The sequence below is a fragment of the Panulirus ornatus genome, chromosome 59 (genome assembly GCF_036320965.1).
Source record: "Panulirus ornatus isolate Po-2019 chromosome 59, ASM3632096v1, whole genome shotgun sequence".
NCBI lineage: Eukaryota > Metazoa > Arthropoda > Malacostraca > Decapoda > Palinuridae > Panulirus > Panulirus ornatus.
In genome coordinates this window covers 7,325,658-7,351,988 of record NC_092282.1, presented here as the reverse complement: position 1 = coordinate 7,351,988, position 26,331 = coordinate 7,325,658, and the positions used below count along the sequence as shown (strand labels likewise).

The window sequence follows — 26,331 nt, the reverse complement described above, 5'->3', positions numbered from 1 at the left end:
AATTCTTAGAAAGAAGTGTTTTCTTAGGATTTACACCATGATTTTGCAAAGACAATATCCCAAGCAAATATGTCTTCCAATTAACAGATATTGATAGATAATATGGGAAAAAGTCTTTATTATGATTTGATGGAAAATACATAGTTTGGTCATCCTATAGGTAAGGTGGGAAAAAGTCTTTATTATGAGTTGATGGAAAATACATAGTTTTGGTCATCCTAATACAATATTCCGAGAGTCTGCTTTAGTTATTAACATGCTACACAGTTTACTACCATCATCAGTAACTTCAAAGCTAATTCCATGGGATGGACGAGGTACATGCAGCCTCTAAATTCATGTAGACACACCCTTAACCCATACCCAATATCTTAGTGTGAAATGTGAATTTCTGCATCTACATAAGTACTTATCACTGTTTACAATAAGATGATTTGACAAAAGTGAAACTAACAGCTCCATCTGCACAACCCTTTTACACAAAATGTTTTCAAATGATCCTAAATCATACTCCTGTCAACCTTATCTGAAATATTCTTAGCTCTAATTGATTCTCTCACTCTGTTCCCCCATATCCTTGATCATCTACTGCTCCAACTAATACCAACTCTATTAGCTGCCACATGACATACATTGAACATGACCAGACTATCCTAAAATACTTTCAGCAGTGTGCTTTCCTAGAGATTTCAACACAAACACTCTTACCTTCAAGTGTCACTGGACCATCACCTTCTGAGCATTAATTGCAAAAACTCAGCAGCTTGCATTTCTTTGCTGTTCATATTTCGAGGATTTTTATGAGTGGTTTGAAAGGCTGTATTTACCTGATCCGCCCAGTGGAAATGGTACTGAAGTTAACAATAATAGATAAAAATACTGAATAGAGGTTCACATCTAATGGCACTCAATATATATCATTACAATCAATCTGGACTTGTCAAATTACCATGTAATACTTATAAGAACTTCAGTAACTTTTCAGTGAAATCTTGTTATACACTGTAATTTGGAACAAGGTATCAGAACAGTAAAGTCATGACATTGAATGCCTTTCCAGGATTCTAAAATGTTCTTAAAACCTACATATCAAGATTCAGATGACTGAAGAGTTTTTATGACACAGCCTAAATCTGGAAGAGCTTTTACAAATCATCAGTTGTACCACTGCAGCTAGATATTTGTATGTTCATAAACATAATGATAATTCTACAACTCATGGGTAGATTTTCATGACACAAACTGTGCACAGCATCATGTCATCATCTAAATTACTGGACACAAAATGTTAACATCATTTTCTATCCACATTGGTCTTCTTTCTCTGGTACAAGTGAAGAACAAATGTGGTCCAGCGTCTATGATTATTTGTGTGGATGGGTGTGCAAATATGTAAAGAGATCTTGGTATCTGGTGGAATGTCTGCATGGTCAACCCGATTGTAAACTGGGAGATGAAGTTCAGACTTAAGCAGAGGGACAGGAAAACTGAAATTCCAGAATAAGTGGCTTGAAACATTTAGAAAATATCATGACTAAAGCATTTTTTCTCCCCTTTGGCTAAGTTGTCTCACATGTATCTCAAAACTTGCTGACTTTGAAGATTAATCTTTATGCCACAGTTGAAAGTATGGGTAATGAGAATAAAGTAAAAGGGGTTTATGTCCCAAGCTACTTTCTTCTCAGCATACAATTATGGGATGTTGGCAGATATGCTGTTTGATATTGGTCATGCCTCTTGGATACTAGCACTGTGGCAGCTATGTTACTTTACAATATTTTCACATACTGTACTTGTTTCATGTACTTAGTCTTTCTCTTCAATGTCTGTCTATGATAAAGGTGATTTTAGGATAACCCATATATGGAAGCATGTGTTTGTATTTTATAGCTGTTTGTTGCTGCTGTTGATTTTTTTCCCCAAGCTTAGGAAAAGATGCTTTAATATAGCTAATTTACATAGAACTCTGAAGTTTGAGTTGACTGATAGCTCATGTATGTTTTGTACTAGCATTTCTATTTTTACCACTCTATAAATGTATGAAGATAAGTAAGCCCAAGTAACAGTAAATTACTTAAGCTAAAAATATTGACTGAACTTGAATCTGGAATTACCACTGTTTTATTCCAAACAGTTTCTTTGCTGTCTACCTGTGTGAGTCAAATCTCAACAGTGACACCACTGGGAGGTATAGTGTGCTTGTAATATAGTTTATCTGCATTTTTAAGAATTTTTTCCATTTGCAGTATCAACTTCTTAAATTTGTAATTTAATTTACTAAAGAAAGATGAAAAAATATCAAAATCTGACAGATTCAAAAAGTATCATGTACTCCAAAGATTATTATAGTTTGTTAATCATCATGAGCTAGGCAACCAATTAAAACCAAAATGTATTTAAAAGTTTCTTAAACATACATTATAATCAAACAGGAACATATGCTGTAGATACTGCAGTACTATAAAACATCCAGCAAATGATGTTTCTCAGAAGACAAAAATTGCATCAAATGAAAAGTTGTTTTGGGTTGTCTGTAGGGGAACTATATGATGACAGCATTGATTTCCATGTAATTGGAACTTGTGTCCAAGAGTAAGTGGAGCTGACATTGTTAATTTATTCCCATGAAAGTTACTGTCAGATGCAGTCACTGATGTAACAGAATTGGTACCAGTATTTTGATTCCTGTCACTTTGATTTGAGTATATTGGTAGCAAGAAAAGTTAGAAAATTTTGTTGTATCTCTGTGGGGACTCTATTTCATATCAGACTTTTTGACAAAGCTCTTGCAAATGTGTAGCTTTAGTTGTCAGAGAAAATGGCAAATATTTTGCCCATGAAGTGTCAGATATAGAGTATTGGTCAGATCATATCCTGTATACATTTTGATTATGATAACTACTAGTGTACTTTTGAATTGTTGTTAATTTAAATTTAATTAATCACTCCATCTCAATATACCTATTCTTACAAATACTACTATTATATATGCTTCAGTCTATTAATTCAACCATTCATTAGTCTTACTAATTATTGGTATCTTGAACCCTAAAATATCTGACATAAATCTTCAATGTGTGCTCTGCAAGGCATCTTACTTGTCACCTCTTAAATAATCTATGAAAATATCTTATAGACTTTGACTTGAAATTTCCATAAATTGTAAGTAATATGGGCTCCATACATGAAGCAGGATCAAATTGGTGATGCATATGAGAGCAGTCATATATATATATTTATGGTTGGATGATGCACAAAACCAAGTAGAAACATATTTAGCAATATGAAAAATTGGTAAACTGCATTGACCACTGTGTATCATTAATAGTTCATTATATTTATTCAGCAGTTGCAGTCTATTTAAGTTTGTCAGTATACAATATTAGCTTTATGGATACTACATGGGCCAACCCTGTCCATATGTGTAATCTTAAAACTGCTCTAAGTACAAACAGGTTCTCAACCACTAACTGTTCCCATGCATATAGTATTTTCATTTGTGAGTAATTATGATCCCAATTACATGGATATTAGTTTTTCAATTCACTTTTATATATTATGGGTCTCAGTGTATTCACCTTAAAATCAGATAAAACTTAATCCTACATTGGCTGGTGGAGAACAGAAATCTTTGTTGTAAAATTATGTATGTAAGGTAATTTAAAACTGGAAGAATGTTTAACACAAAAAGAGGATGGAATATATAATGGAAATAGGCAGAAAGTACTGATGGTAAAGAAGATGGAGGAGAAAGCTGTAGGAGATTATGGCATGATCTAGTTGAGCAGAATGAGCTTAATGTGATCTATGATTATATCACCCCATGTGTGGTTTTGATATAAAATAAACTAAATAAGTTGAGACTGGCAATGAGGGAGATATATCATAACACATGTATTAAAAGTAAAAAGGAAAGAAAAAGTAGAGATAACAGATGAATGCAGCGAGATACACAAGGAATAAAGTAAAGGAGTACTGTCACAGGAGGAGGAAGACACACTGAACAACACAGCCAACATTACAATGTTTAGCACAGTTTACACATTGATTATATATACCCCTTTCGGAAGACAAATCATGCCACCTCTGCTACTTATCACACACACACACACACACACACTCGTACACATATATCAGAAGCTCAATACAGTTAACAAGAATCATGAAGAGTTGGTAGACAAATTAATATCTGTGAAAAGGACTTTCTAATAGTAAATCAAATAATGTGTGTATATATAAGTTATGACAAGCATAAAGAGAACTACAATAGAAATAGCATTCACTGTCACACACAAGTAATATTAAATGTTGACAAAATTCCTGTAATAAACTAGTTAGAGCATGTCTGAAATTTTTTGAAATGCATTATATAAATTAGCAGATATCATTGAGTCTAGTGGATAAAACCCTTGTTGAGTACATTATGTACTGCCACCATTGCCACCCTGACACTATTAGATACTGTCAATAGTGAGTGCACTAAGTATTACTACTAACCATCTAACAGTAATGCCAATAACTGTTATTATTAATGGATTAATATCAGGATTATTTAAATGTCAGTACATGGTGTACAGTATCATTCTGTATTCTTAGCCTCATAAGGATAGAAGGGAATCCTGAGGCAGAATGTATCTCATGATAATGTAATAAAAAGTTTATCCTGTTAAGAAAGAATCCAGGTGTAATACATGCTCAGTAAACAAAAACTTCAAAGTTTATTATTACTCTAATCTGCAGTCCATATGCTATACATCCTTTCTCTTTTTGCAGTTCCATTTCACTGGTAATGTATAAATCAATCAGATGTCATACAGGCTGATTACTACACTCTCCATAAACATAGCTAGACTAACTAGTAAGCATAAATGTAAGATGAAACACTACAACAAAGACCTTAGCTACATGCTCTCCATCTGGCCACCAAAATTTTCAAACAAACTGTTAAAAAGATAAATGTTTTAGGGGCATCAGTAAATTAACTAGAAAGGTTTTCGTTTGGTCAGTACACAATTCTAGATACTGCCCAACAATATGAAATTGATTTTTAAAATGTATATCCAGTGACTGCTAAACAATCATCTAGTATAAATTTACAAATTCACCGTGAGCCAGTGATTCCATGCTGTTTTTAGCACAGATTTTGATACTTAAACTTATCATAAGAGTAAGATTTTCTGTTACTCATGAAGGAACCAACTATCCCTCTGACAAAGATTTCTTTTTCGAAGTTTTAATTAAGAGAGTAACAAGCTTCTGGGAGCATACATAAAGAACATTATATATGTACAGTGTACATTTACTTTTCAATCTTTTTAGTGATAAGCATCACTTTTTCAAATATTTTGGCAGTACTTATGTGCTATTTTGGCTGTCATTTTGATTGTTTTATTTTTATGTGGAAATATATGTTAGTAGATATTACAGCTGCCGATAATGTTTTAAGAGTTGTTTGTCTCTGCGTAACCTTTCATTTACGAAAGCTTGTTTTTGTGTTGGTCATACATTATCGGCAGTGAATAGGCTCAGCCAGATCGATGACCTAAGCTTTCCTAAAGCATCTGCCTTGAGCTAAGGCGCTAAGCTGAGGACATCGCTCACCTGAGATCATAAGTTGTCTTTTTCCACCCCACAGAGTCCATGGAGTTGGTGGACTTCCAGAGAGAGTTTCCAGTGGGTGAGGGTAACATCTCCACCTCTATGACCTCTCTACTGAAGCTCCGCCAGTTGTTCTCGGACATTACGTCCCCCTGGAGTTGTAAGTCAAGATCCTTCTCCACAAAGTAGTCTGGAGCCTCAAGGTGGGTATCTTCACTTGGGAATGACAAGCCATGGTGGTGGGGTAAGTGCTGTAGTGTGGAGATGCGGCAAGTAACAGGGGTGGGCCGGCGTCAGGTGGTGTGTTTGAGGTGGTTAGCTGGCCTCCGGGAGGTACTAACCGCATAGCTTGGGGCTTCCTCAGGGGTGTGGCTGCCAGGTAAAGGAATATTTTACTTATCCTGACACATTGTTGATTATCTTTGTCAACCATATCCATCATGTTAAGTAGCCTACCCAAGTTTTAATTTTGTTAATGTTATGCAGTTACTAATGAGCTCTTGTCAATCACCCTAACATAGTATCATTTTGTTAAACCAAACTAGTGATGAATTTTGAGTCAATCTCGCCAGTTAAATTGTTTTTAATAACCCATCCATTGATGTAATTTATGATGACCATGTTTTCTCTTAACCTATAAATTCCTTAGCACATTTAATTACCATTGCTTATAATACTTGACTGTATACATTCCAGCCATTCTGACCACATTTAAATATAAATAATTTGCTTTGATCATAACATACTGTGCTTCAGAGTTCCATTCCAAATCTTGAGCTAAAATAGTTCATACAAGGTGGTAACACTGGTGTTTACAGATGTATTTCACTTGGACACACCCCTCCCCCACAGGTGGGAGTTACCTTGGTGTTGTAGATAACCTGAGGATCTTGTGTGTAGCACCAGCAGGCCGTCTTATAATAAGGCAATGTATGGCTACTAAAGATCATATGTACAGTGAATGAACACACTCAAAACTACCTCGAGCGGAGGACCATAATTTGTGTTATAGTTCAACAGGTGGTTATAATTTGAAAGTTGATGGCATTAATTACCCTAGCAGCAGACAGATTTAGTGACATTAATTACCCGGGCAGCAGACAGATTTAAAGCCCATATAACACATTCTTATCGCAAGTTGGTCTGTTTATAGAAATAAAGGCACACGGATCCCGAAAACGTCATGGTCCACCATGTGACCGTGGCAATATCTGCATCACTACAAGTTGTCTACAACACCTCGTTCATTCTGCAGCAGCAAAAGAGGACTTTGGCAGCACCTTGTTCTTCCCAAAGCATAACCCTGGCATCTCGTCAATGCTGCCTCTCTCTAGCAGCACAGGACCTTTGCAACACCTCCCTCTTACAGCATCAACCTGTGACCCTAGCAACGCCTTATCTTTTCTGCATCATCACTAAAGGATATCAACACTGCCTTCTTCCTGCTTCACTTCTATGGGACCTCGGTAAAACATCCTCCCATTAGGGACCTCGGTAATGTCTTCTACTTCTGCAAAGTAATGGTGCCTTAACAACGTCTCCCTCCTGTAGCAGCATCAAGATACCTTGGTGACACCTATCATCTGCAGCAACATCACAAAACCTGGGTAATGCCTCCTCTCTCTGCAGCTGCACAACCACGGAACCTCGGGAACACCCCTTCCCTTCTTCAGTAGCGCCATGGGACGCCCGCCTCGCTTCCACCTACTGTTTCACCAACAGTAGATACTACCCTAGTCATTTCACGCCATCGTACATATCAATGTATCTATACTGTGTTACTCAAGTTTCTGTATGCCAGTCCTAACATTACCAACGTGTCTCGACCGTTTGCAGTCTCATCAGCTTCCTAAACAGGGACACAATACCTCTACCTTCTTAACAGATATAACAGATACGTATATTCAAAACGTCTGACAGCTCAAGGGGCGCTGTGTTATGAGAGGGAGACGTCCACGATTCTGTGGTAAACTCACTTGGCAGTCGGTCATGTATTACCTTTCATCATTTGGTCTCATATCTTCTCTCAACCGCCGTCTCTCCATCATTCTTCCTCCCCATTAATCTTCACACTCAAGTCATTCCCGTCCCGTCCTGAAAGTCCTCATCAACCATCCCTGACTGTCTCCATTTGAAAAGCCGACTTTCTTCCTGTGTTCCCTCGATTCCCTCCAGCCGATCGATAAAGAATAAGTGGGTCAACAAAAAGCGAGGGTGGCAGGCAAGACTCAACGATATGACAGGGTGGCCGAGGGGTAAGTCTCCCCAACTCGTTGCCCTGGGGTTGCACAGGCAAGGAACAGCAAGATCTGTAAGGGGGAGCCCTTGGGGAGATAATGGAGAGGGGTGGGAGGAAATGTCGGTGATTGTGGCTCGTGCTATCATATTCTGATGTTAGTATTTTGGCGGACTTTTTTGATGACTTTTTCTTCTTTTTAGTCCTTCCGTTTTTTGTTATCTTTGCTAACGATGTTGCCTTAAAGAGCTTCTTATAATGTGATCACAGCGCTAAGATCCTGATCGCTGTTATCATTTTTCCTCATTTTTTGCCACGCTGACAATATTTTGTATTACTATAACTAATACGATCACTGAACCCTGCCATGAACAAATCCATCTCATTGAAGTACATGATAACGACGAACAAAGGATAGAGAATCATATTTATTGTGCCGCAAGGTGCTGTTTGTGGTATAACCCACTCCTACATATAACGTTCAAAATATCTAGAAAATAAACTAACTCACTCAAGGACAAGAATATTTGCAATATCACTCGCAATATTTTACTTTATCACTTCGATTTTCGTCCTCCATTCACCTCCCTCCCTACTGGCTATGAATATCCTTTTCATCCTCAGTTCTTAACTTCAAAACCATTACACACTGGGAACTACCTACCTCGTCTATATAAGTAGTTCAAAAACTGATAATGCAAACGGACCGCCCTACTTGAAGGCTTAACCGAGCAAGTTCTGAGAAATCGGGATAAACAAAGTTGGGGAAACTCAGGAGAAAAGTGACTTTTCAACCACCGCACTTTTCGGAAAATACTCCCACTTTTTTTAGTTTGATATTTTCTCTTTTTTCCTAACCTTGATTTCTCATAACTTGTTTATGACAGTACGGTCCATTACCACGGAAGCACGACCCTTGGCTATGTTGGTCTGACCCTTGACCTGACGTTCAAGGGTCAGGTCAATAGTTAGATGATACCAAAGGGTCAAACATTCGTGGTAAAGGACCTCAGACTTCACCGTCATCCCGGACCAGCGACAGAACCTCTACATTCGGTAAAGCAAAGGGATTACACGTCTTTGTAAGTGGTCTCCCCTCCCTGCACTGATATTCCTTACTTTTGACCTGCATCACGTTATCATAATGATTGTTATCATCATTATGCACAACCAGTGGCTCTAAAAGGGATGTGCGGCACTTAAAGCGTCATGAAAGATTACACGAAACGCCATTAAACTGCCACTAAATTTTGAAAGTAAAAAGCTTGCTCTAGCTTTCCCAACATTCTCACGACGTCGTTATTAAGAGTGGCGGGTTGGCGCCATAAAAAATTTGCATGACATGTTATTATTTTTATATTAATATCTGGTGGGTTTAAATGTATTATATAGACCCATGCCAAGCATAGTGATTTATAACATTACATAAGGCAGTGAGAAATGATCGAAAACCCTGAGGGTAAGCATATATTTTTTTTAACAAATTAACTAAAAAAGTGGTAGATGGCAGCCAGTGCTTTGTTGGTTACGGTGATGAGACGTTAATCAGGTGTGGCGGTGACGTCGAGTGGATCGTTTACCCAATTATCGAAAATTTGTCATATATTACCCACTTAAACTGGTGATTATGTCGACCGGGAACATGTATCGAAAGAAAGTGTAACTTGAAAAAGGAAAACAAACGTTCCAAAAAGCTTGGAAATAGAGGAACTTCAAAATGAAAACAAAGCTTCTGGAAGGTTGGGCAAGTAATCTTTTTTCGACAGATGGTTTTTAGAAAATCAGTTGTTTGATCTGCCAAACCTGTGTTGCTTAACTGTGGTATATAACCAGCAAAGATACTATGAAACAAAACCGTGAATTTACAGGTGATCAGAGGACGTTAGAAACATGTTCTTTGGGTTACGAAGCCATGGTCGCTAAAATCATTTAGTTAAAACTGTGTCAAAGGTGAGGAATGAAGTTGTGCACCAGAAATCAAAAACTTTGCTGCACCCGTTTACTGACTGTGACATTGTGGAAAAGTGCATTGTTTAAGTGGTCCAAAGACAATATCCAAACGTGAAGAAATCTGAAATCCAGCTCATACTGTGGAAAGGAAGTCATTGTTTTTGTTTCCAAGTGCTTGACTATCAGTGTCTACGTGCTCGAGGTTGTTATTTACGCATGTTTATTTAGCTCCATTTGTGTCTATCGTGGAATATCACTCACGAATCTTAAAAGCTCCAAACATAACGGCGGCAATCTACATTCGTTTCTGCGACTGGCCACTACGAAATCTGACTCCAGCATCAGGATCTTGTTTCAGGAATACAGTGCCCTTCTCAATGGTGAGTACATTTTTCTTTGTAGTATTAGGCATAATAAATTTAAAATATTAGCATCCTATGGCTGAAAGGCTCATGTAGAATATGTATGTACCTTAGCTCCATTGCAACAAAACTGGAAAATAGGGCAATTCATGAGTCAAATAAAACTTATTGTGTGAAATCGGTATCGTCTGTTGACGCTAGATATGGTGGGAAAAGTTGGGTAAGTCAATTGCTCTTGTCGCTGGTTACAAGTACCTAAACAACAACCAAAATGGAATAAAAAAAACCTTGATAGACAAAACATGTTACTGATCTCGATCGTTCCGTCATTCCTAACCGGCAATTTAATTGTTATTTAGGAGTGTCCAGTCTTGGTAAACGTGGCGGCCGAGGGTATGTCATCTTTCTGCTTCAGTATTGACTCGCGATCCATAGCTTTTTTTTTCACGATTTTTCTTTACTCCAAGCTTATTCTTCCTTTATTATCTCATTCTTCATATTTCCCTTCATTTGTCTTTACTTCCTTCTGACGCACCTTCCACCGGTCTCATTTTCACCTGTATGCTTCCTCCTTCATCCTTACTCATCAGTCATGGAAGGAAATGTAATGTTGGTCTCCACACACACCTTTCCCCTACAGCTAACCTGATACATTTTCGCTCGATTTATGACTAATTTTTATTTTTACGACGTCAGTTGCTAAGTGTGGTGTTTTATTGTTACAGTGTCCGCGAAATCATCGTGGGACTTCAATGCTTCCCTTAAGTTTTGTTATTTTTTATTTTCTCAATTTCAAAATTTCCTAGCATGGCAAATGTATGCAGCCCGTCGTTTCTGCCCGCCATTATACTTTGAATTATATATATATATATATATATATATATATATATATATATATATATATATATATATATATATATATATATATATATATATTCCTATGAGTCCAGGGGGAAAATGAAACACGAAAAGTTCCCAAGTGCTTTTTCGTGTAATAATCACATCATCAGGGGAGACACAAGAGAGAAATATAACAGTCAGTTGATATACAATCACATGTTTACCAAATGGCGTCTTAGCTTCGTCTCTTCGATGTATGTCAACTGACTGTTATATTTCTCTCTTGTGTCTCCCCTGATGATGTGATTCTTACACGAAAGTGCACTTGGGAACTTTTTGTGTTTCACTTTCCCCGTGGACTCATAGGAATATCTTGATCACGCGAAAAATTGTGATCCTTTCCAATATATATATATATATATATATATATATATATATATATATATATATATATATATATATATATATATATATATATTCTGTAAATGTCGGCAATAAATATCAGAAGGCTGGGAATGTGGAGACCAATTTTCTCCTCCCAGGATGGGAGAGTCGGTTGTCATGACGACCGCGGACGCAGGATGAGGTTACCGAGTCTCTAGCTCGACCTATCTAACCCCTCGCATCACTACTGATTCTATTATATATATATATATATATATATATATATATATATATATATATATATATATATATATATATATTATTTGCCATTTCCCGCGTTAGCGAGGTAGCATTGAGAACAGAGGACTGAGCCTTATAGGGTATATCCTCACTTAGCCTCCTTTTCTGTTCCTTTTGGAAAATTAAAGAAACGAAAGGGAAAGATTTTCAGCCCCTGCTCCCTCCCCTTTAAGTAGCCTCTTACGACACGCAGGAAATACGTGGGGAGTATTCTTTCTCCCTAATCCCAAGGGATATATATATATATATATATATATATATATATATATATATATATATATATATATATATATATATATATATATATATACCATGGCATAAGCCAGGTACCCAGTTTATCGACCAACCACGTACGGAAGAATGAACAGCTGGGTTGCCAGTGGACCGACTGCCCGGAGTTCGAACCTTTGCACTCGACCCTGGTGGCCCATGAATGGGCCATGGTCAGCAGCACCAACCGCTACACCACGGAGGTCCCCATATAACAAAGTTACCTTATCTTACTAGGGAAAAGATGATTATCCTAGCTTTCTACTTAAAAGATATCTATTCTCATTTTCTATAAATGGTAGTTACACTAAGGTTTGAGGTAGGTCATGAGGCAGGTTAGGAAAGTCAGGAGTTATGGGTACAGGTGTAGTCATGTCAAGGGTAATGTAAGAGGTGAGGAATCATGGGAGCAGGTCAGGCGGTCACTGAGAAGGTCAGGGGTCACTGGGAAGGCCTGGCAGCAGGTAGAGTCATGGGACAGGTCAGGGGTCATGAGGCAGTGCAGGCGTCAAGGAAGAGGCTGAGTTAGAAGGCAGGACAAGATTAAATAGGGAAGACAAGTTAGGACAAGAGCCAGGGATGTAGGAGAATAGCTAGGGGTGTAGGACAACAGCCAGGGGTGCAAGAGCCAGGTGTGGGAGGGCGCAGGACAACAGCCAGGTGTAGGAGGGTGCAGGACAACAGCCGGGGATGCAGGGATAACAGCCAGGTGTGGGAGGGCGCAGGACAACAGCTAGGTGTAGGAGGGTGCAGGACAACAGCCAGGTGTGGGGGGGTGCAGGGATAACAGCCAGGGGTACAGGATAACAGCCAGGTGTAGGAGGGTGGAGGACAACAGCCAGGGGTGCAGGACTAAGTCAGGGTGGCAGGACAAGAGCCAGGGAGGCAGAGCCAAGAGTCGTGGGGAGGACAACATGCACGAGCGTGGGAGCGTACCTAGAGTGTTGACCAGGTTGTGGGAGAGCCCCGGGGGTGAGGAGCCGCTGGTCTAGGGCGTGGTGGTGGTGGAGTAGGAGTGGTCAGAGTGCAGGGAGGTCAGGCTGCTGTGGGCCGGCAGCTTCTCCGCCTCACACAGCGTCTCACGCTCGATGTCCGCCCGCTCTGCCCGCATGGATCGCCTACCGCAGGAGACCACGTTAGTAGGGCGGGCTAGGGCGTGTGGGGCGGGGTGAGAGAGGGATTTGCGGGGCAGGAACAGCAGGGGTGTGGGAACGTGGCAGGAGTGCCAAGGGTGTGGGATGGGTTGGGGTAAGAGCAGCTGTGGTGTGGGTTGGGGCATGAATAGCAGGGATGTGGAGTGAGGCAGGGCAGGTGAGTGGGGTGGGACTGGGCAGAAGCAGTAGGGGTGTAGGATGAGGCGGGGCAGGAATTTGGGATGGGCGGGGCAGGAGCAGCAGGGGTTTAGGGTGAGGTGGGTCTGGGGTGTGAGAGGGGCGGGGCAGGGCTGAAGGGCGGGGAGGAGCAGGGGTGTGGGGCGGGGCAGAACAGGATCAGTAGGGATGTGGGAATGACCACATAGAGACGTGGGTTACCCAACACTCCACATGGACTGGGTTTCAGACCACTGTAATACTCAAGCCTTCATTAAACTTAGCAGAATACAGACAATGAATTAGTAGGCATGAATTTTTCTAATGTAACAAAAAAAAATGAAGAGTTCAGCAATTATGACGTGAAGTACATAAAAACAAGGGAGATGTAAATATATCACTGAATATCAAATATGAAAGTAACTGAAACGTGTCTTGAAACTGATTTGTATTTAGAGAGCCTTATATAAGTTGAAACGAACTTAGAGTTAGGAATCATTCAATTTTAAACAACTTCAAGAAGTCTATAAAATTACTGTAGATATTAATGACAGCCAAGGAGAAGGAAACTGATAACGATCTTAATAATGATAATAATAATAATAATAATAATAATAATAATAATAATAATAATGATAATAATAATGATGATAATAATCATGATAATCATAATAATAATAATAATAATAATGATAATAATGATAATAATGATAATAATAATAATAGTAATAATAATGATGACAATGATGATAATAGTAATAAAACATTGTAAAATAATATTTTGATCTTCGTGGATGAAGCGGAGTTGCCTCCGTCCTGACTTAGTGTCAGTCTGGCTAGTAGTGTTTTACACACAAGCATTACAACAGCCTGATACAAAACATGTTGCCCAGCATCCTCTCCTACACTGTCTTGAGGAAGAAAACTGGACACAGACAGACAGGCAACGGACACAGGAGTAACGAGAACGCCTAAAAACAGTTTGGTGGATCAAGAAGTGCGCGGGGGTAAAAAGAACTAGCCAGGCGAGACGAAGAGTCGCGAAATTGTATTTCATTTTGTGAATTTATATTGACCTCTATTGAACCCTTAGGGTAACTTTTTCCCTAGGAGTCCATAGGAGTTTCCCTTAAAGGCCATTGTGGTCCATGGCGGGAGGATCCCTAAGGGCCTACCATGGTCTACAGTAGATCCGTCAGGGCCACCATGGTCCACGGCAGATCCCTCAGGGCCACCATGGTCCATGACATCCCACAGGGCTACCATGGTCCACGGCAGATCCCTTAGGGCCGCCGAGGTCCACGGCAGATCCCTCAGGGCCAACATACACCCGATGGGTTGCGCTTCCCTCATATTTTACGTCGTCTTTAAGAAAATATATAACTTTTTCAGCCACCATTTTGGTCAATGACCCAAAAGGCATCTGACTCCACAATCCTTACTCATGGCTTGAATATTGATTCCAACGCCTTGAGGACTACAGGACGACCCTTGAGCACGACGCTAAGCCCCTAGCACGACGTTACGACCCTTGAGCACGACGGTACGACCCTTGAGCACGACGTCACGACTCTTGAGCACGACGCTACGACCCTTGGTCATGATGGACTGGTCTCCGACCTGACTATTAAGAGTCAGTAGCGTGTGGTCCCTCGGCACCCGCCTTAACACGTACTTTGGAGGGGGTAAGAGGGGTTAAGAGAGGAGTGAGAGTAAGCAGGGGGGAGGGAAAATGGATAGGAAGTGAGAGGGGGAGGTCGAAGTAGAGGGAAGGGTCAGGGATGGCTGGTGGTGGTGGAAGAGCGAGGGGTAAGAGTGGAGGGGTTGTGAGAGGAGAGGGCGAAGTTCCTCCGGATAGACAGAGCTGACCACGCCGTCGTCAGTCGCTCTCCCGATTCTCGTTCTCCATCATAACCTATATTGTGGTCGTATTTTAGTCTTTCCCCAGACACTATTTTCTAATCCCATTTTCTTTTCCTCCATTTTTTTTCTTTTCCTTCCCTTCCGATTACTGCACCTCTTCCTCACATTTCAGTCTGTTTCGCTTTTTCTTTTCCTTCCAGTTACTTCCCTTTTTCTTTTCTGATCTACTTCCTTTACCATTCTCACTCAGTTTTCTTCCTTTTCTCTTGTCCTCGTTTTCTTCCCTCTTCCTTCCCACAGAAAACGGATCATTCCTTCATTAGTCTCCCAGGCAGACGGGACCACTTCACGCACTGGCTTTTTAAAGATGTCATGACACTCGCTACACACTCTCCCCTGCTGTCTAGTGGCCTGGTGGCGGGGCGGGCAGGGGATAGGGCGCGCGGGGTGGGGCAAGAGAGGGGTGAGTTAAGAGGCCGGATTGTGGAAGGCGATTTACAGGAAACTACCATTAGCGGGGTTTTAGTGTTGGGAGGGCCTGCTTGCGCTGACTTTTGTTCAGTGTTTGAGAGAGAGAGAGAGAGAGAGAGAGAGAGAGAGAGAGAGAGAGAGAGAGAGAGAGAGAGAGAGAGAGAGAGAGAGAGAGAGAATGTGTGAGGGGAGGGGGGAGGTAGATGTAGTGAGAACCTTTGAAGATATAAAGGTTTTCAGACGCATCCCAGGTTATACGACCCTTGGGGTAGCCTCGTCCAAGTACCATCATGATTCACCTTGAACTCTTGTTTAAACCCGATAACAGCACGTCGCCCCCCGTATACAAGCTCGATCAGATTTACTTTATCCCAATGCACGCCTCTCAACCCTCCTGAATATTGGGTCCCCCGTAGCACCAAAGACTTCTCGTTGCTGCCGTCTACATATACATACATGAGGCTATCAACACAAAGGCAGATAGATGAGAATTACACTTGATATTGTCAAGAAGACATGACACCAAGAGCTATGACATGACATCAACAACATGACGCTAAGAATATGACATGATATTCATAGATGTGACAATACATAGTTAGACAAAGCAACAAGACTAAGCCAGTACACACCGCAGATGACATGACAGCAAGACACCACACACTCACACCAAGAGGCCAGGACTCCCAACAGCATTATGATACATCATGACATGACAGGCAGGACTCACCAGACCATATCACGTCGCGAACAGAACATGATACAAGCCAACACGTCCTCCAGCACAAGATAAAAAATGTACTAATGAGGCAGGTGTACGTACTGTGCCACCAGTGTGACCTAAGATTTTGTTCTAATCACACCGTCTACACTTTGTTCTGCTGAGAGAGAGAGAGAGAGAGAGAGAGAGAGAGAGAGAGAGAGAGAGAGAGAGAGAGAGAGAGAGAGAGAGAGAGAGAGATCTATTCGCGAAGATGGACAGGGACACCAAGAGATTGCCAAAAGTGTAGATACTAATAAGCGATATCACATGCAAGACAGCAATTGAAAATACCATACAGGGAAGGTGGCAACATAAGATATCGTACAGGAAAGGTAATAACAAGATGATATCAAAAATATCAAAACAGTAATGATGGTCTCACTTAAAATCAAACAAGGTAGACAAGAGCACCAGAAGATTTCATGCACGGAAGATAGCCACACCAGAAGATGTCACACATAAGATAGCAGCAACAGAAGATGTCACACGTAAGATAGCAACACCAGAAGATATCACGCGTAAGATAGCAACACCAGAAGATGTCACACGTAAGAGAACAACACTAGAAGATATCACACACAAGAAAAATAACAGCACCATGAGATATCACGGTGGGGGGGGGGGGAGATATAGCAACACCTTCAAGATATCAACTCACCACATGAGGTAGACGGAGACGATAACGAAGACCAGGAAGGCGGAGCCGATAGCCACGATAGCGTACATCCATATGTTGATCTCCTCTGCAATTGTGAAGAAGAAGAAAAAAATAGTGGGAATTACCTTCAGTAGCTATGACCTCTGACCTCGCATGACCCCCTGACCTCAGCCTTGGGTCAGAGCACCGTGAAGTATTTTAATCAATATGTAAAGAAACCTAAGAACGCTTTACGTCATTAGATTAAATCCAGTTTGAATTAACTGCAAAAGCGGTCGTCAAAGTTGGAAATGATTGAACACACGGAGAAACAGATTAACCACATTTCACCTCTGAGGAACCCAATGTTAAATTTAACCTACCTGGCAGATATTTAACATCCCGTAGGACAATGGGCTCGGGCATAGCCATGATGTCGAGAAGTCTGGAGGGGGTCCCGGGTGGCCAATCTGAATGGGGGGGAAGAGGAGGAGGAAGTTGGAGAAAATAAGAGAGACGGAACAACACAGCAAAAACTGGACAACAGACCATGTTGAGTTAAAGCTTTGAATATAAGTGTTGTAATAAAGATTGAATTACATGTTGTACCAAGGCTTTAACTACAAGTAGAGCATTAACCTTTGAGTAAAAAGGAATTATTATGACTGAAACTGACATATAATTTTTTGAAATACAACTATGATTTTGACAGCACAACTGAACTAAAATCTAAATATTCTTTAAAGTAAAGATGTAATTCCAAGAATGGATATAATTTCAAAAGAACGAAATGAATCATATCTGGAAATACAAAATATGTAAGTACAGAGAATGCAAAGTACAGAATATTGTTTTGAAATTACAGAGTATAATTTTGAATATAATGCTTGTTTTCGAAAAGAAAGTATTCTTTAAACTAATATTTTATGCTATTCCTTACATTAGATAAAATCAGGTATATGTAGTCATAAATGTACAGTAATGGTAATTCAAAATGTGGAATTAACCCGACTAATGCACATTGCAGCTCAGAGTCAAGTCTTCAGGTGAAATTCCAACCCACATAATTAATATGCATGTTTTAATGAAAAAGAGTATCTAAATGACTTTGCAGGCATACTTTCGCTGCAGTAAACCGCCGCGAAAGAGTTATTCAATGTTTTCTGCCTCTGTTAACATATTCCTGCGGGTTCCGGCACTTAAAAAAAAAAGTTGGTCAATTAAAAGTGCTCAAACACACACACACACACACACACACACACACACGCACACACACACACTCTCTCTCTCTCTCTCTCTCTCTCTCTCTCTCTCTCTCTCTCTCTCTCTCTCTCTCTCTCTCTCTCTCTCTCTCTCTCTCTCTCTCTCTCACAAAGACAGACAGACACACGCACAGACACACAGACACACACACGCACTGAAATGGCGTAAGTAAGGATACATATACCATCCAATAACTGCTGTCTTATATCACTTTATAGCATCTAATGATATAAGAATATTAGTAAGGCAGAGACCATGTTGTGCAAGACAAAGACCAAATTAGTCTCACACAGGCCTTCTGTATGGCAGTATTGTTCTCAGACCCCCAGAGAACATGTTTTACATCGTGGATAATACACTATTACAGACCCCGAAGAATCCATGAAACCATGGTTAATACACTTTCAGACCCCAGAGAACACGTCACGCTATAGGTAATACACTTACAGACCCTGGAGAATAAATGACACCATGGATAATATACTTGCAGACCCCGCTATGGTTGATACACTTACAGACCCCAGAGAATACATGACACTACGGGTAATACACTTACAGACCCCAGAGAATATATTACACCATGGATAATACACTTCCTGACTCCAGAGAATATATCACACCACAGGTCGCTGAAAATAAGGGCAGAATTGAAGCAACATATTACGATATTAACATATTAGAATAAACCACAAACTGTCTCGTAAAACAATTACATTCCTCGGAAAATACAACTGCAATACAACATGTCATACATCCCCAGGAGAATCCTACTTCAGTTCAGAATCAAACTTGTTTGATACACTACAAACCCCCAGAGAATTACAGACCCTGACTTTAAGCACCAGGGTGTTCAAGACCCCGGAGAAAATGCACTTCGAACTTCATGAAATTTATATTCTGGCTGATGAGTTGGGTGAGAGGAGCCTGGGATGAGGCTGGGGGAGAAGGGGGACTGGGGAAGATGCCACGAGGGGAACCCGGGTGAGGGCGGGGAGAGGGAACTGAGAGGGGCTAGGGAGGGAGAGGCCTGGGTGAGGAGCTAGGCAGAGAGAGAGAGAGAGAGAGAGAGAGAGAGAGAGAGAGAGAGAGAGAGAGAGAGAGAGAGAGAGAGAGAGGGAGAGAGAGAGAGAGAGAGAGAGAGAGAGAGAGAGAGGCCCGGGTTGAGGAGTCTGTGAGAGGAGGTCATTAACTGGAGATTTCTTGCTGAGACGGAATGACTTCCTGGTGCTTAGGAGGGAGTGGTTGGAGGAGACTTTAATGGTGGGTTTTACCGAACTCCGTCCCTTCCCCTTTACCCCCTAGCTGCACGTCTCGCTGTCACACGTAAGTCTTACTCCCTCCCGTCTGCCTCATCCTGTAGCTTCCTGTCCCCCTCATCTCACTCCCAGTCTATCCCTCACTCTCCCTCTTTCTTAACCACAGTGTATCTTCCAGTCAGTCCAGCTATCGTAGTCCTTCATATGTCTTCTTAAATCAGCGTGTTGTTCCGTCCAGGCTCCTGTCGAGCCTCGTCTTCCGTCTGGGGTCCAGCCTCTGATGGACAGGGCTCTGGTGTCCATCCTCGGCCCCGTCCACCACGGGCCAGCCAGCCAGACTCGGTCCAACGCGATCGGCAGAACAGACAACAGTCTACAGATATTTCGACACTTTGCCACCAGGAATGATAATTATATCTTAAATCATTTGCGCCTAAATGGAGATAATAAGAGAGAAACTCCAAATATAATAGTGTGGAGGTTCATACATTGGCTACTAATTATATTGATGTTTACAGTGGTTGGGATGTGGATGTTATTGATGCGGTCTGTGCCAGCTGAGATGGTGGGGCTGGATGAAGTTGTGATGCCGAACTGAAACTCGGGGACGAGGGATCTCCGGTGGCAGGAAGGGAAGGGGGTGAAATTGGAATCGTTGTTCCTTCTCCAACTGTCGGTTGAGGTTTATGTTTTGGCTAGAGAAATCGGGAGGTGCAGTTTGTCAAGGAGTTCCGTGTTAGACGATGTAGAAATTATTCTTTCATGCTGATTATTTTTCTCTTGATAATTCGTTTAGTGAAATTACAACGAAGGGATACTGAAAAGATTCCCCCCCCCCCCTCTCCCAAGACGTATTCTGAAGTCAGTCTTTCATGTTTCCTTTGATGTCACTTTTCTTTTAATGAGAGAGAGAGAGAGAGAGAGAGAGAGAGAGAGAGAGAGAGAGAGAGAGAGAGAGAGAGAGAGAGAGAGAGAGAGAGGAAAATCCTCTCCCGCTCAAACTATGCACAAACATGTGAGGAAAATCTGGACTTAAAAGATTTATGATATATTAACTCTAGTTGAAGGATTCCATTAGAGATGCTGATTCAAAAAGTCCCTGAATTTTTCCCTAACTTTCCCTGAGATTGTCATATTTCCCTGATTACACAGTAAACATTATAAACCAGTATTGACAATCTAGATCAATATATATATATATATATATATATATATATATATATATATATATATATATATATATATATATATATATATATATATATATATTTGCCTTTTCCTGCGTTAGCGAGGTAGCGTTAAGACCAGAGGACAGAGCCTTAGAGGGAATATCCTCACTTGGCCCCCTTCTTTTTACCTTCTTTTTGAATGTATATATATATATATATATATATATATATATATATATATATATATATATATATATATGATGGTGTATAGAGTTACCAGCTAGCTGAAACACATCTACGGACAGAAAACATCATTAAGAAATCTAACGAAGCCACTCAATAGCACCCACCAGCTGAAAACCTTTCATTAGGTGGTACAGTTCCCGGGCGGGCCGGCCCTGCTCTCTCGTCCTCTCGCCTATCTTTCCACTTTTATTTTCCTCTCTCTCTCTCTCTCTCTCTCTCTCTCTCTCTCTCTCTCTCTCTCTCTCTCTCTCTCTCTCTCTCTCTCTCTCTCTCTCCATCCTTGTCAATGCCACACTTTTACCAGTCACGATTTCGGTTCTTGTACAAATATATACGAATGCATGCTCACACATATAAAATGGACGCGCCAGTCAAGATGGTATGATAAGATTTTTCTCATACCACAAAGCAGCAAAATGTTGCCAGACACCACCACTCTCGGTCAATAATGTCGGAAAAGTGGCAGCGGATAGACGGTGTTGCCGTCCCCAGCGCCCGACTCTTTCATCAATATATTCCCCCGAGTTTCTTTGGGGTTCTCTATGCTTTCCTGGCCCCGATTTTTTCTTTCTTTCATAGAACGCCCGTGATCATGGATAGTGTTCAGTATGAAAGCCATCCGCGTATAAGCATGCATCGCGCAATATGAATAGCGTCAGTGCGCCATCTGCTTACATCAACGGATCAGCATCTCCATCATCCAGCGCACAAAACAGAGCACACTAATGTCAGCATACACGTCACCCAGCGACCAGCATAAGCAATGTACGATCATCCAGCACATGCTGTGTGTGTGCAGTTTCCTCACCGCATCATCCATCCAGCGCTCTGTATCATGCAGTGCCAACGGTGTCAGGCGCTGTATCATCCAGCTCCTGACATAACGGCGTCAGCGTTCCCATTACCCAGCACACACCTTTCCATGATATAAAACCAAATAACTCACGAATGACTGACTGCATTACAGCAGTTTCGCGTTCCTCTCGTAATGTGATGTTCGGGACGGAAATGTTCACAAATGAATATTTAACGACGTAAAATTTAAATACACGAGCATTATCCTACCACATATGTAAGTGGGAGGCTTTTATGAAGCGTGTTTCTATAACTAAACATTCATATTGTAATCAAATGAGTCAGATGGACTGGTCGGAATGAGGGGGGGTTGGTTCCGCGAAAAGAAACCTCATCACCTGACCCTCATTCCCTAACTGGAACTCGTGTTCCAGAAGCCCATCATTACGTCACCCTCATGTTCCAGATGCCTCTCGCATGTTTTCAGGTTCCCTGTCATTACTTGACCCTCATATTCCAAATGCCTCCCTCACGTTTTTCAAGATCCCCTCTCATTACTTGACCCTCATGTTCCAGCTGCACCTTATGGTTCCGGGACACCTTACATCACCTAACCCTCATATTTCTACCCATTCTCATCATGCTCCAGAAGTACCTACACTGACGAAAAATTATATATATATATATATATATATATATATATATATATATATATATATATATAATTTACCAAATTGCGTCCTAGCTTCGTATCTTCGATGTATATCAACTGACTTGTATTTCTCTCTTGTGTCTCACCTGATGATGTGATTATTGCACGAAACTGCACTTGGGAGCTTATCGTGTTTCATTTTCCCCGTGGACTCATAGGAATATATATATAATGTCAGGTCACTGATCATCGGCTGGCTTTCGTTTGACGTATGTTTCATCTCTGATGCCAGTCTTTCGTATCACCCAACGCTAAACTACACTGCTGGCGGACGCAATTACACTAGATGATTAAAATGATGTTAATTAGATCGTAATATTAAGTGTTTCTCGGCAATACTGGCTGAGCCCATTATTGCATTATTTCAACAACGATCACCTGGGTGGGTAGGGAGAACGCTTGCTAGTGTTGTATACAGCAACAATATACTGGTTTCTGAAAGATCAGAGGGATGGCCAAAGATAAGCTGGGCTGGCTCTCCTCTCACACCAACAAATTAATCTAAACTGTAAATCTCTCTCTCTCTCTCTCTCTCTCTCTCTCTCTCTCTCTCTCTCTCTCTCTCTCTCTCTCTCTCTCTCTCTCTCTCTCTCTATATATATATATATATATATATATATATATATATATCCTGCTCTCCAAAAACGCGAATTAATTAGAAAAGAAATTCAGAAAACCGAGACGTTGTGACGGCGGCGCCAGGCAGCTTCTGGTTTTAAGGCGACGTCGGCGTGGCGACTGCTGCTCTGGGTGGCGGGGGCGCTGGAGCCGGTTCGTGGCGACGTTGACCAGAAATGTCGTAGAGGGAAATGCTAATTACCGACAGAAGGCCGTAAGAAGCACTGCCGGAAGACCGTGAGAAAATTAGAATAGGAAATGAAAGTACACACCCGATTAATTAAGATACCTTTTGGGCAGTGTATAAAGTAATAGCAGAAGGAAACCAATAGTAGGGGGAAAGTCTGAAAATACTATAGAGCTAGAACGCAGCTTCCTCATCTTGAACCCATATGTGCCTGGGGAGAGACAAAGAAATGATACCAGACACTCCAGATCAATACCGATGTATGGAGCAGGTCTGCCGGGTGCTCACCACAAGAGGAGGGATCTTACGAACGACGGACATAAATAAAGCCACGACCCACAGTGAGACGGGAAGAAAACGAGAGATAATGAAGCACACACTGGGACACATAACGTAAGACATCGGATGAAGTCAAAAGACATCACGGCTGGAGTGGCGACGGCGTCTGGCGACTAGGCTGAATAAAATCGAAGATTTATGTTGGATGTGGATTGCTGGACGGAGGCCAATCGGGCAGACCCGGTGGTGTTATGAGTGGTCCGAGGCGCACGGAGAGAATTTAGATGGGAAGTGATACAAGTTCGAAAGGCTGCCTCTGTATGTGGCTTCAAGGAGATTGTTTATATATAAATATGAATATAAATATATGAATATATATATATATATATATATATATATATATATATATATATATATATATATATATATATATATATATATATATATATATCTTACGTATACGCATAGAAAATAAAAGACAAGAGAAAGGTTGGGTGGATTGTCTGCCTGGACGGCCAGAAGGCATTTAACACTGCCTTATAAGACGTTGATAAAGACGGATATTTAAGCAAGAACATGCGGGAGACTATTTCGTTGGACAGATTATATTATGTCAGTGGAAGGGAAGAAATGAAGAAGCATGTCAGAGCCATCTCGATATGACTATGTTGGGAATAACTAAACTGGACTCTTGCCTGAACATGTGTGCGAATAGTGCACGGTTTATGTAGGTAGGTAGATACTGAGGACTGGGTCAATTTACAGAGGGGGTGACCAGGGTAAACATTCAACCTGAGTAGATGTAAAGTTATGATAAGGTTGGGATACAGTGGAGGAAGGCCTCATTATGAATATTAATTATCAATCAGGAAATAGGCTGCAGGAATCTGTGAGAGTCCCACCTTATCAAATTAGGAGAGATCAACTGTCTGCCGGCAAATATTAGAACTGTGTTCTAGAAAGTCAATAAGAGAATATTCAAAAAAACCTTGTAACATCCTGCAAAGCTTCAATATGTCTCATCAGTTTGGTTACCACTTTTACAGAAGCACCCAGCACTAATAGAAAAGGTCCACAGGAGGTCCTCGAAGACAGTACCAGAAGCTGAGTTATAGGGAAAGGACGGAGGCATTAGATTCATCAATAATGGAAGAGAGAGGAACAAGGGGTGACCTGATGACAATCTGTATGATTTTAAACCAGCTTGATGATGAAGACAAGTAAACAGGGGTTCGAAAGATGCAAGAATGGATAGAAATGTAAAAAGTGGAATGACAGTAGATAAACTTTATGGTGGTGCCCCATGATTATAAAATCCTCTTCTCGTACAGTGTAATGAGGCATTTGCACACGACAGACTCGCAAACATGCACTTTTTAAAAGATACTCACTAGGGGAAGAATGGTAAAGAAGACACGAGAATAAAGTATATTTCTCCACTGACAACGAAGCCACTCAACTTCTTCATGAACTTCTGCAACCGTGGAATAAAGAAGTTAGTAATGAATTTGGAAAAAAAATAATTCGACAGTGCCGGTCAGCGTCGCCCTACGCGGCCCAGAGATTTACCCTCAGTATCTGGAAGTGAAGTATACCGTATTTGTAGGCTTATAGTCATCAAGTTAATGATTTTACCCGCTCGTGAAAGTATGCTTATGTAGAACGAAAACATTTGTCACGATCATAATTTGGGGGTTGGGGGGGAAGTAACTCATCTTTCCTGCTCGAGCTAATCCCACGGCAATATTGTCACTATCACCGACCAGCTGTGCCGCGGAATTACTGCGTGTTGACCAGGGAGAAGTAAGGAGGGAAGAGATTTTTCGCACTGGCAACTTCGAAATTCAACTGTAGAAAAAAATACTGGAACTACGCGGCGGAGCGAAGGTTAGGGGGTGGGGATAAGGGAGGGGATAGGGAGGACGTTTTATCATATACATTTTCGGCAACTTTAAAAAGGGTCATAATCCATTATCTTGATATTGGTTACATTTTGATCAACATTGGGACGATCATATTTGACCAGCATCATACACAGACGTATATCTCAGAATTACTGTCCCCTCCTCGATATAATGTTAGTTTTAATTCTTAACCCAGTGGCTCAGATTTGGTTAGTGGCCGCTGGACTCTCCTTTAAAGTGTTGCTAAATTGCATAACTCAAATAATTCAAGTATGCAAGGCTGCATTGTCAACTAGTTAATTATCATTTAGCGACTAGATATGATATACAGTAATTATACACCACCGGTCGGCAATTACTCACGAACGCCACAATGATAACATCATACCTACCCTTCCCCTTAAAAGAACTACACAGTGCCACACACAATGAAATTCTTCATTTCTTACCAGAAGGAACTCAACGCACTTGTCGTGGGGTTGCAGATAATCCTTCTTTGCTCCTGAGTCGGGATTGTAGGAGGCTGCTACGACCAACTGTTTGTTATGTCGTCACTACGTCTGCACACTTGATGATGTATCTCATTAAAGCGGGTCCTGATATTAAGGGAAGGGGGGCGAGGCGGTAACCCAGTTCGAGCAGCGTCGGTAACGTAATGGCGGAGATCCTGGCATCCGAGCGACGGATCCGCCTGAGCTGAAGGATGCCAGTGACCGCTAGATTTCCATCGTCATAGAGTATTTCACGAGACACGAGTGAATACGAGTCTCTGGCAATATCGACTGAGTTGCATTGGTAAGTCTAGGTGATATGGCAATGGCACACGTGTGGAAAACTAAACAAGGGGTGAGTGGAAAAATGGCTGAGGCGAGTGGCACTATCTGGCATTAGTACGGCTTTCAGCCTGGCTTGCAGGAA

At 41.1% G+C, this 26,331-nt stretch overlaps 1 protein-coding gene across 1 annotated transcript; it reads right to left on the bottom strand.

The window, feature by feature from the left end:
* Positions 1–103: 103 nt before the first annotated feature.
* Positions 104–26,090, bottom strand: LOC139767065 (uncharacterized). Its single transcript, XM_071696030.1, has 6 exons — positions 25,863–26,090; positions 17,368–17,454; positions 17,006–17,090; positions 12,936–13,058; positions 10,256–10,276; positions 104–5,880 (listed from the first exon to the last, which is right to left on the bottom strand). Exons 2-6 carry the CDS (start codon positions 17,414–17,416, stop codon positions 5,598–5,600), a joined length of 561 nt encoding a protein of 186 aa, XP_071552131.1. The 5' UTR covers positions 17,417–17,454; positions 25,863–26,090; the 3' UTR covers positions 104–5,597.
* Between the last annotated feature and the right edge of the window lie 241 nt (positions 26,091–26,331).

Coding starts and splice junctions, on each gene's coding strand:
- LOC139767065 (XM_071696030.1), bottom strand. CDS start 17,416: ATGGCTATGCCCGAGCCCATTGTCCTACGGGATGTTAAATATCTGCCA. Junction 13,059..17,005: donor GTCTCCGTCTACCTCATGTG/GTGAGTTGATAT, acceptor CTCCTGCGGTAG/GCGATCCATGCGGGCAGAGC. Junction 5,881..10,255: donor TTTGTTGCAATGGAGCTAAG/GTACATACATAT, acceptor ACGCCGGCCCAC/CCCTGTTACTTGCCGCATCT.